Raw genomic sequence first — 12,883 nt, 5'->3', positions numbered from 1 at the left:
CTCTGGTCTACTCCCTCAGAGTTCCCAGGCTTGGGTGTGCCCAGATCCACAGAAGTCCTGGCTCAGGCCTACTCCCTCTGGGGTCCCAAACTCAAGCCTGGACCCACAGAGATCCTGCCTATTCTGTTGAAGGTCCCAGATTCATGCCCAGACTGGCAGAGGTCCTGGCTCTGGCCTAGTTCTTTGGAGGTCCTCGACTCACACCCAAGACTAAAGCAGTCTTGGCTTAGGTCTACTCCCTTGAAGATCCCAGATTCACATCCGGACCCTTAGCAGACTCTGGCTCTGGCTCACTTGCTCAGCGGTTATTCCCCTGTACCTATTCTGGTGGAGTTTGCTGTCTCAGGTCTGCTCTGGACCAGGTCACTGGCTCAGTCATCATCCGCCAATGTCCCGGAACTGGATTGCCTTCTGCTCCTGTGGAGCTTGCTTTCTCAAGCCCATTCTGGCCTAGGTAGCTGGTTCAATCCCACTGCTGTGGAATTTCTTGCCTCAAGCCTGCTCCAGTCCAAGGGGGAGTTCCTTGCCTCAGGCCTACTTTAGCCTAGGTGCACCCAGAACCTCAGAGGAACTTGCTCAGGCTTACTCTCTCAGAGGTCCCAGACTCACACTCAGACCTGCAGAGGTTTCTGGTTCCTCAAGTATGAGTTGTTTTGAAGTCTCCACACAATACTTTCCCACCATCCTCGGTCACCCACTCTGCATGCCGAGACTGAGTTCCAAGCTGGATTGTTTATGTGGCTGCACAGCATCATTGAATCTTTATGGGTCCCCCAAGTATGAGGAGATATTTTTATTTTATTACATACTAAGTTTGCAATAATATTGATTTAACTTGCTAGCAAGAAAGCTTATTTGTACCTGAGAACAGAAGCCAAGGCTGTTGGGATTAGATGCTATTTAAAATTTAATGAGTTTTAATACCATTTTTTTGGAGAGAGCCTGCCATCTTGTGAATGAATGGTGGCTTTATTGCTATGGGGGAGGGGGTCTGACCAGAGCAAGTTAATATTGTATTGAACTTAAATTACTTCAACATGTAAATAATTTTTAAAATATTGAAACTTTTATCATTGCTCTGGGTTTTTGAACGGTTGGGGAGCATGTATACTTTTCTTTATAATGAGAACAGAAACTTGATTTTTTTTTTTTTAAAGAAACAATTGAATCATGGAGTTCAGGAAGAAGTGATCAGCATTCTCTAGGTCTGGAACTACTCTACAGTTTTCAAAGCATATATCTATAATTTTAAAGTAAAGTTAATGTTTCAAAAACTAATCCTGAAATTATGATATTAAAAAAACAATCTGAATTCTGTCTCCAAATTCTTTGCTGCTGTCATTTTGTCACCGATGTAAGACACCTCAGTGAGGCCTATGATACAGATAATAACAATCAAGCTTACACCGCTAGGAAACGCTTGGGAAGAGCGGGGAGGGCGTGATGTACCGCAGCCCTGACATCTGATTCATAAACACTGACTGGACAAATTCGGTAAATATGACTGCCACCTTGTGGTTCAATGAAATATTACAACAAAACAGCGCTAAAAGGTTTTAGTAATTTTCAGACATTTAAAACACACTATTTATCATCATCATCATTATCATTACTGCATCCCTGCTAAAGGCTTCTTGTGAGTTACTGACTTAGATTTACTTGGAATTCTAAATGCTTGTATGATTTAGTGGCTGGAGAGTCTGTAGAAAATTACTTCCCACACCCTGTGAAATTTGTGGTAAAATAGAACAAGGTAGCATTTTCTCAAGAGTTACCCAGTAATTTTGAGTTCCAAAAGGTGCATCAAAGAAAAGTTAACTCACTTCACTACTTCTTAACAGCACAAATCATAAAGGGCCCAAGACTTACAGACTGGAACATTGATGCTTACTTTTCTTATAACACAGCATTTTCTACATGTGCTTGACTACAGAGTCCATCTTAAAACCACAGTAGCTGTAGTTATCACAGATAATGCCTTGCTGATATAAACATCATAGAAACACTTTCAAACATAGTGCTTAGCACATTATGTGTGAATTTTTTCCTGATCTGAACTGGCATGAATGAAGTTTCCGTTTCTCATATCAAAATCACTAGCAGCTCAAGGTCTTAAATCATTAATGACTATCAATCATTTAAAAATAAAACTAGGTTAAGGATTTGAAAACATGTAGGAACCTAAAATATATTAATAACTGAGAAGCATACAATGGTAATTTCCAAGGGAATGAAGAGAGGAAGCTCAGTGTATGCTGGGATTGTACATAGCATTCTTATAGCTACAAATGCCTTTTCATAGTTAAAATAGTTCAAGAAAAGTAGAGATTACGTTACATATGGGGCTTGAGGCAAGGTTCCTATGTAATTTTCCCACAAATAGCAGTAAAAGTAAGGCTCAATAAATTTTGGAATGTGGTATCTATGCCTGCATTCTTAAGAGTGATGATAATTGTTTGGGGGTCTGTTTAATTTTAGACATTATACATAACATTTTCACATTATATTTTTAAAATATATTAGTGCTTTATATTTTTAAAATGATTAAAATGCTGGAAAATGCTAAAAATGCAGTGAGATAAAGCTTGGGGTGTCTGTTTTTCCCCAATCCCTGACTCTCATGGGGATCTCACTCTGTGGCAGAAAAACACACAATAACCAAGCAGATGTACAAACTGAAAATGTGGTTGTGCGAGTATAGCTTCTGTAATACAAGTTAATTAAAACTTTATTCAGATGGGAAAATGAGGAAGGCATTTATTGTTTTTAATGTTTAATGAAAATTTATTTTAATTTCTATCATTCATTAAACAAACTTCTGATGAGCAGATCTTGTAAGCTTATGAGGACACACAAAACTTTTCTAGATAGATAGATAGGTAGATAGATACAGACAAACAGACATAGGCACAGCTATAGACAAAGAAACAGTACAGACAAAAGATGATGTCCCTTTTGAGCCCACATAAAAGTCACCTGGAATAGAGCTCACAAGATAGTTCAGTGAGAAAAGACACTTGCCATGAAGGCTATATGTGTATTTGATCCTCAGACACTGGTGATAATGAGAAAAACTCACTCCTAAAGTTTTCTACTGACCTCTGCGTGTGTACTTGTACACACACATAAAAAATAAAGAAATGAAATTTCAAAAAATTTTAAAAAAGAAAGTTACCTGGAATAAATGCCCAGAAATGGAATTGCTAGATTGTAAGATAGATAAAAAAATTCATAAAAGTTTAGACTTCCAAAATTGCTAAACATTCTGTTCTTCTATCAGCAGAACACAAGGTTTCCCATCTGGCCACATATTCAGCAGCACTGGATATTAGCTGTCATACTGAGTATTTAGCTATAACTTGAATTCAATCTACAAGGAAGGTCATGTACTCAAGGAATCTCATGTATGGAAGCCAGCTCATTATAACCCTGTGGTGTTTGTAAGCCAACACAGTTATGTTATCAAAGAGCATATACATAACTTGATAATATCAGTTGCATGTAGCAATAGGCATTTGATGTATGTTTATGGACTGAGTTGCTCATCAGTTCTGCTTTCAGCTAAGATGCTGGAAGACCCCTGATTCTCACCTCCTGTGCCTCTGGGATCCGGGAGAACCCGTTATGCTTTTCTCATGGTGATGGCAGAAGCACAAGAGGAGACCTGTGTCAACTTCACACTCCTGTTTACTAAAATCAGATCGTGGCCTATTTAAACTCACTCACCAGTGCTAGAGCAAAATCTGAACATAGAAAAATGGATTGCAAAGATATTGCATATAAAGATGAACAAAGATTTGTGCACAATAATGAAATCTAATGTCCCTGGCCATCCAGAGCAATATTTATAAATTATGCTACATTGTTGTTTTGTGAGGGGAAAATTTATAAAGGCTTCTTTAAAAACAGCGTATTCAAGACTATTATAGTAAGGATTGAGACTTTTACAAGAGGGCAGATAAAATGAATTCATTTCCATTGAGACATAAGGTAGAACAATTTTAATGCCCCAGTGAACTGGTGAAAACAAACCATAGAACATTTGAGAAGATTATTCTAAGTGATTAGGCCAACTGTCTTTGCTGATTGGCACTCATTTAAGTTGAGTTTCTGTTTTCCACAAAAAAAGAGAGATAGAAATCCTAAGCTTTTAAATTTTATTTTAATCAAAACATAAAAACAAGATCTACATAGTAATAGGATGAATGTAAATATTTAATATATAAACATATTATGTAATAATGAGGATATGCATAATGATTGTAAACATTTATCATTTCTTTTTAAAGTACTTTTAGATTTTTAAAACTGTCATGAATATAAGTATTTTGCCTACACATATGTATTTGTAGCACATGTGTGCTTGCGCCTAGGTGGTAAGAAGAGACACTGAATGCCCTGAAACTGGAGCTATGTGCAGTTGTGATCCACCATGTCGATGCTGGGAATAAAACCCAGGTCCTCAGCAAGATCAATAAGTACTCTTAACTGCTGTGTCATCTCTCTAGCCTACAATCATCATTTCTTATGGTAAAATTTCAAAATCATTTCTTCTGGCTTGGAGAAGATAGTACTATCTATATCATCTTTCTATAGTGGTAGCTATACTTGCCCACCTGAGATTAACCTAGCAGAACTTCTTGTTCATATATGTCCCACCCCACTACTATTCTTAATTTCTGGTAACCTCAACTTTAGAACTCTCAACTTCTATATGATCACCATTTTTAGAGTTCACACAAGTAGAACATGCAGTATTTGTCTTCCTGTGCCTGGCTTGCTTCACCTAGCATAGAGATCTTGAGTTTCACCTGTGCTGTCACAAAGGATAGGATTTAACTAATGAATCAATGTGCTGTGTTTATCTACCAGATTTTATTTATTTATTCATCAGTTGAAGATTCTGGTTGTTTATCCATCTTGGCTATTATTGTGAGGTGAGCTGCAGTGAACATGGGAGTGTAGATGTTTCTTCAACTTATTGATCTCTCTTCTCTCTCTCTCTCTCTCTCTTTGTGTGTGCATGTGTATGTGTGTGAGTGTGTGTGAGAGTGTGTGTTTGTAGGCTAGAGGACAACTTCAGTTGTTCTTCCTCAAGTGCTCTCTCCATCTTTTTTTGTGGAAACTTCTCTCACTAACTTAGGACCAGTAGGGCTAAATAGACTGTCTAGTGAGCCCCACGGATTTCCCACTCTCTACCTACCCCCAGGATTACAAACCACCACAAATGGATTTTTAAATGAAGTTTCTCAGGGTGTGAACTCTGAAAAATGATTGCAAAATAAGCACTTCAATGACTGAGCTATCACCTGAGCCCATGTTGAATTTTTTGAGACAACTCTACACTATTTTCTAGTGAACGTCTTTGGGGTTCAGTCACAAGGCACACTTTAGGGTTCAAATCAGAAGCCATGAGAAGAAAAGGGCACTTTTTCTGAGGGGTATTTGAGGGTGAATCAATTCTCTCACACTGTGATGTTCCAAAGAAATCATTTTATTCTTCTGCTTTTATTCTATTTCTCCTGTCCTACTTCTAACTTCTAGCTTCTTTTCCTAGCTTCTTCTTTCCAGCTAAAAGCTCTCATTTTCCCAGGAGTCTTGAAGTGATAAAGAAAATGCAAAAGTTACTTCTCATTGGTCAAAAGCACATTCCTAGCGATTAGGAGTTGACCCATTGCCATGGCAACACAAGAGATTCAAGGTTTCGGTAATAAAACTGTAACCAGACAGGGGGCACAGTGCCCAGTGAGAAACTTTGAGACATGGGTCTATTGCTAACAGACTGGCAAGTGAAGAACTGGCATGCTTTTCTTAGGGTGCTTTCTGTATTAACCTTGGTTGGATATCTAACCTTGTGCACAACTGTAAGGTTTTAAACTTGTGATCTACTTACAAAAAGCCTTTAACCTAATTTGAACTTGCTCTGAGGTAAAAGTGAGCTAATTGTGTGCAGTTTGTATTAGACTGAAGAGAAATTTATTTTTGATATCAGTCTGAGTTAAAAGGAATAAAGCAGGCTTTTAATTGTCTATGGTCCTCATAGGACACATAGATCTAGTTATAAAGAATGTGCCAGTATATATTCTATATATCAAAATTATATAGCCAAATTAAAAGTCATCTTCCTGACTATCCACAGATATATGTGCCCATAAGACTGATGTGCAATCATGAGATTACATATATACATCACATGAGATTACACGCTATAATGCAGATATTGGAGAGACACCAAGCTTAGTTAGCAAAAGTGGGCAAGAGTTTCCTGAGTTGATGGTCCTGCAGACCTTGTCTGGACAGGATTAACCTCCATCAGATAATCATTCCTCTGGTGGATTGACATTTGAATACTAGTTGTCATCTACTGTAGACTTAAGACTTATGGCCCCTTACAATATTCCATAATGGCTGGATAAATTCCTACCATCAGTAGACAAAGGTTCCTTGACCACATCCTCACCAGCGGTTGTTATCTTCTGCCATTTTGATAATAACCATTCTTTCTATACCAATGTTATTTTTATTTGTATTTCTCTGATAGTTATGATACTGAACACTTTTTCACATGGCAGTTGGCCTTTTGTTTCTTGATCACATTTTGGTTTTCTTTTGAGACAGGGTTTCTTTGTGTAGTCCTGGCTGACCTGGAACTTTATCTGTTAGACTAGACTGGCCTCAACCTTTAGGATTTAACTGTCTCTCCCTCCCAACTATTGGAATTAATAGTGTGTGCCACCACCACTGCTTCTTGATCACATTTCAAAGGAATGCTCTGCCTGAAAATGTGTATCTCAGTGATGTGGGATTCCACTCTGCATACTGTGAATATGTTTTATTGCCATTGGTTAAAAAAGAAGCTGCTTAAGCCAGTTGCTTAACAGAGTAAAGCCAGACAGAAAATCTGAACAGAGATGTAGAGAAAGAGTAGGTAGAGTCAGGGAGATACCATGTAACCACTGAAGGAGAAAGACATGAGCTACCAGCCAGAACCTTTACAGTAGGCCACAAGCCTCATGGTAAAATAAAAAATAATATAAATAGTTTAATTTAAGATATAAGAATAGATTAATAAGAAGCCCAAGCTAATGGACCAAGCAGTGCTCTAATTAATATAGTTTCTGTATAATTATTTTAGGTCTGGAAAGCTGGAAACAAATGAGCATCCCCCACCTACAGAATGGCACCCAATGTGAGACTAATGCCTGCCACCTACTTTGGGTCTGGGTGCTTGTGTGTTCACTTGGGGTCAGGAGGAAAGTAACTGAGACTATGCCCATAGCTCAGTGCTGCCCACCTGGACAGGCAGTGGGATCAGGTCTGCTAGGAATACACAGGCATGAGAACATGGCAGATTCCCACCAACATACACAGAGATATTTCCAGGCCACATGGTGTACTGCATGGTAGATTTAGCTTTTACTCAGATTAAAAGGGTTTATGTACTGCATGGTGCTTCCCAGAGTTAAGGTGAGTGCAGTTCCCACCCAGAAGTCTCAGAACTAGCAGGTGGCAGCTTCAGGACTGCCAACTGAGATGGACCTGCAATATAGGATACCCCATTAAATACCCGGTTAATAGTGCCCCCAATCTGCCGGAAATAGTCTAGAGAACAGTGCCCAAATTCTCTAAATGATTGTATATAAATGTTTGTTTACATTTAAAGGGAATATGCTACAGAGATGAATACTTTGCATAGGTATGAATCTTGGTTTATTTATACAAATTTAAGGTCAATTTTGTTGTATGTATATTTCTATTCTTGATTAAGGTATTGTGTTTGTGTAGCTCATTTAAAAATGTAATGTATAATTTATAAATATAGATTAATTGATAGTCATCTATAATAGTCAAGCTTGTAGTTCTGTTAGTTAAATTTTCTAGGTGTACAGAGATATATTTCAGGTGGATAGGTATTCTTCAAATCTTTCAAAGATTTACAGAATTTGGCATTTAAGACTAACATGACTACATACTTGACTATTATACATTACATTTTTAAATGAGCTTCACAAACACAATACCTTAATCAAGACTAGAAATACTCATATAACAAAATTGACATTACATTTATATCAATTAGACCAAGATCCATACCTATGCAAAGTATTCATCTCTGTAGCATATCCCCCTTTAAGTATAAATAGACATTTTTATACAACCACTTAGGGAACTTGGGCACTGCTGATTGGGGGCATTGTAAGTCAGATATTGAATGAAGTATCAAATATAGTAGGTCCATTTCAGTCGGCAGTCCTGAAGCTGTCATGGATGTTGAACCATCTAAATCATTTTGCTTCATGGGGTTCTGTTTGATCAAACCATATTATCTGATAAGGAATCCACAGCTTTCTATCCTCTTTGGAAGCAAAAGCAGAACCTCTTTTTCAAAGCAACATATCCTTAGACCCAAATATTGAAGTCAAGATACCTTTAAAATATATATGTTGGTTTAGCCTAACAGCCCATACAATGAAATGTCTCTCTGTGTTTAGCTCATTCACAGTCAAAAAATTCAAAGAAAACACAATAGTATACATAATCTAGACTCTCTGCATATTTTTATTTTTATGTGGCTTATTTTTATTTTATTAATTTTTAGTACTGATTTTATTATCTTTACTCCATTAATTATTACTGTCTGTACTCTTTAATATTGCTTTTATATCTCTTTAAAGACTTTTTATCTATACTTTATTTTGGATATATACCTTTTTATCTTTATATATCCTTATGTTTATTGTCACTGATCCCATGCATTGGTTACTATGAATCTTGCTGCAATAACCATGAATGTGCAAGTGTCTCTGTGGTGTGTTTACTTAGAGTCTTTTGAATATGTACTCAAAAATCAAATAGGTGCTTTTTCATGATAGTTCTATTTTTAGTATTTTGTATACTGTTATTATTACTCATACTGGGAACTGACCTTAGGGCTTTAAACAAGCTTATTAAGTGTTCTATATAGTTCTGTAGTAAGGGCTATATTACACCCTCTATTTTTCTTTAATTTTGTTTGTTTTTGTGGAACCTCCATGCTCAGGAAATGAACCAAATATTGACAACTGAGATTTCTTGATGCTAAAATGCTCACATCAAAGGAACAATTTGAATGAAGAGAGAGTGAATGAAGAGACAGCCCACAGAATGGGAAGAAAACTCTTCAGTAGCTCAATATCTAATGGGATTGATGTCCAAAATATATGTAAAGAACCCAAAAACTGATACCACAACCAAACAAAACCAGCCCAACCAATACGGTGGGCTAATGAAACATACAAAATTCTCAACAGTTCTACTGCAACTGGCTGGTAAATACATGATAAAAGTGTTTAGCATTCTTCGCCATTGCAGCTGGGGAAATGAAAATTAAAAACTACAGTGAGATCTCCTGACTTACTGTAACCAGAATGGCTATCATTAAGAAAACACATAGCAACACATACTGATAAAGATGCAGGAAAAGGAGAACCTTCAAAGACTGCTAGTCAAATGTAAATCAGTTCCGACACTATGAAAGCAATTGTGTTTCTGAAAAGTCAGAATACATTTACAGAATTATGCTGAGAAGATAAAGTAATAACAATAATAATGATAATTTGATCTTACTTCAGATTTAGAGAAGAAAACCTGTTCTTGTGGGATAGTTCTCACTTAACTTTTAATTAACCTTTAATTCTTTCTGATGTTCCAATGAGCAGCTATCTTACTTCCATAGAAAGGAATGCCTGATGTGAATCTCTTTCTTCAACAGGGACAAGTGATCCATATGTGAAGTTTAAAATTGGAAGAAAAGAAGTTTTTAGAAGTAAAACTATACACAAGAACCTGAATCCTGTGTGGGAGGAAAAGGCTTGTATTCTTGTTGACCATCTTAGAGAGCCACTGTATATCAAGGTGAGTTATTTCATTGTTTTTCCATTATTGAATCTGACTCAGAAATCCTTGTTTAATGGTTGTGTCTCATGTCTCTGGAGGACTTTTCAACAAAGACTACTGTTAACAGCTCTAATCCAAGATAATGTAACATAAATGAGATGGGATGTTAAGCTTCTGGGGTCATTTCTGTTTGGAACATTTCTCTTGGTAGACATACAGGAAGACTATGAGATCCATCTCCTGCTTTGTGCCTTCAACTGAATCACTGTAGTTTGGGAGCACATGAAATAGTAAATCTCCAAAGAACCCAGCATGAAGGACAACCTCCACAGAACTCATCATTTTTGTTTTGTTTCTAAATGAGCTACTTAAGCTTTTCTAGTGGGAGTTGCGGATTGAGAGAGGTGTGGCTTTCCCTATTTCCTACCATGGGATAGACAGATTTACCCACTAGTATAAATTTTTTCCAAAACATGAAAATCTGCTCACAAAAATGTCAATTTTTCTGCTATGGTCTAGGCTCCTTTTTAACCAGCTATTATGAATGTGCTTATCAGTTTGCACAAGCATTATGCTGATGCTGATTTAGTTGATCCTTAGACTAGTGTGTAAGTTTAGTCTCCTTGCGGAGTTGTGGTTCATATTTTAGATTCAAGGTAGCAACACTCACTACTTTGGCAGTGTATTTCTGGAAATATGTATAGAAGATGCCACATGTTTGCACTCACAAAAATCTAGTGCTGTTGGTACATGTTAGTGCAAAAAAAAAGAAAAGAAAAAGAAAGAAAAAAAAACACCGCCTTTTCTGCCTGACAGCTCTGGCCTCACTGACCATGGTTGTATCTAAAGTCCTTGTTCTGAGCAAGTTCCAGAGGCTACTTTGATGATAGATGATAAAGAGAAGAAGAAGAAGAAGAAGAAGAAGAAGAAGAAGAAGAAGAAGAAGAAGAAGAAGAAGAAGAAGAAGAAGAAGAAGAAGAAGAAGAAGAAAGGAGGCTACTTTGTTGCTTTGGGAATGAAGAGATGGATGAGGAATTAAAGCACTTGCTGTCAAAGCAATATGACTTTTACTGGGGTCCCTGGCACCCACATAAAAGGCCAGAAATGACTATACTTCTGTAATCCCAGTGCATAGGGACAGAGACAGACAGACCTCCAGAGCTCATTAGCCAGCCAATCTAGCCAAAATATCAAGCTTCAAGTGCAATAAAAAGAACATGTCATAAAAACATACATAGACATATAGGGATGGACAGATATAATACATACAGACACATACATACATAAAATGTATGCATGCATGCATACATACCATGCATGCATGTAGACATACACATATACAATAGATAGCAATTAAGATACACCCTGAAGCCAACCTTAGGTCTCCATAAGTACATATATGGGCATGTGCGCTACATACACACACACACACACACATACACACACACACACGAGCAGATACACATACAATAGGATACAAAAATAGATGATAGATAGATAGATAGATAGATAGATAGATAGATAGATAGATAGATAGATAGATGAATGCATGCATGGATGGATATAGATAGATAGATAGATAGATAGATAGATAGATAGATAGATAGATAGATAGATAGATAAAACAACCTTAAGCCTATTTCCATGTTGTGTGTATGTACTGTCCTTTTTTCATTGTCTTGGTCTTAGGTATTCAAAGATACAAATAAAGCAATTGGTGTGAATGACACTGAATTACTACATGGTTTCATGAGCATTATAACATTGTATTGTCTCTGCACAGCACAATGTGATTGCATTAATAAACTCTAAGATGGCATTTATAGTCTCTCTGATAGATGGTTAATCTTGTCTAAAAGATTTTTCAGAAATGAACTGATTCTACAGTAACCGGCACTATGAAAACACTTTTGTCAACTACATGGTTAGAAAACATTAAGCCTAGAATTCTTCTGCTAATAGCTAAAGGAAAAACAAGTGGCATATGTATTGTCTGATCTGATCACAGTATCAGAGTGAATGTTACTAAAGAGAACATTGAAGTTATAGATATAATTTCTTGACATTTAAAGTAAGAAAAAGTTTTGTTTCACAATGAAATAGAATCATTGAAGAAAACCAAAACAAAAGTAAAACTGGCAATGAAAAACTCAAGATGTCAAACAAAAACATCAGATGTAAACAATACGAATAGATATAAAGACATGGAAGATAAAATTTCAGGTCTTGCAGATAAAGTGGAATAAAAAGATATCTCAGTCAAAGAAAATGTTATATTGAAAAGAAATCAAGATAGGCCCTGCTCTATAAGATGTGACACTAGCCACTAGAACTCCAGGTAGGCTATCTGCCAGCTTACCTACCCCACTCTCTTGATGCTCCTCCTATCCTACCCCCAACACCCCTGCCAGTACCCTCCTTGTCATCTTGTCTTACTCAGGTCTTGACTCTGTCAGAGATATCCTGTTGTACCAGACACTATGCTGGTTGACAGAAGCCCAGTTAGGCCATCTGCCTGCAACCTCTCCCATTCTCTTGGTGACCACCACTACACTATCCCCAGCCCCTCTTCCCATCCTCATCACCATGTTCATGCTCCTGACTCAGGCAGTGAGATCTCCTGCTCAGCTAGAGGCCAATGAAATCAGAATCCAACCCCCAACTTGGGTAGGGACCCCCTGCTCAGTCACAGGCCATGCCAGCCAGAAGACCAGAGAGGAAACAGAAACCAGTAATAAAACATCCAGTGAAGACAAACTTAGAAATCAACACCTAGACCTAGAATCATCCCAAACACAGATGCCTAGATGCCAAAGTCACCACAAGAGTCCAGTTATTTTATTACAGCAAACTCTGAATGTTCCAACATTCAGAGAAACACAAGAAAAAAACCTCAGAACAAATGTATGAAGATGATATTGGTCCTTAAAGAGGAAATTAATAATTCCCTTAAGGAAAAGACAAACGAAAAATTGGAGGAAACAAATAAATCCCTTGAAGAAAGCTC

General features: G+C 37.2%; 1 protein-coding gene across 4 annotated transcripts in view; it reads left to right on the top strand.

Annotated features, from left to right (window-relative positions):
* Window positions 1-12,883, top strand: part of Mctp1 (multiple C2 and transmembrane domain containing 1) — a 600,147-nt gene that overhangs the window by 336,746 nt on the left and 250,518 nt on the right. For all 4 annotated transcript variants that reach the window (XM_057789474.1, XM_057789473.1, XM_057789472.1 and 1 more), the window contains exon 3: window positions 9,752-9,894. In XM_057789474.1, the coding sequence (XP_057645457.1) occupies window positions 9,752-9,894 (143 nt within the window). The remainder of the gene's footprint in view (window positions 1-9,751; window positions 9,895-12,883) is intronic.

The sequence above is a fragment of the Chionomys nivalis genome, chromosome 15, assembly GCF_950005125.1.
Source record: "Chionomys nivalis chromosome 15, mChiNiv1.1, whole genome shotgun sequence".
NCBI lineage: Eukaryota > Metazoa > Chordata > Mammalia > Rodentia > Cricetidae > Chionomys > Chionomys nivalis.
The sequence above is the reverse complement of the archived record's forward strand: the minus strand, read 5'-3'. Positions and strand labels throughout refer to the sequence as shown.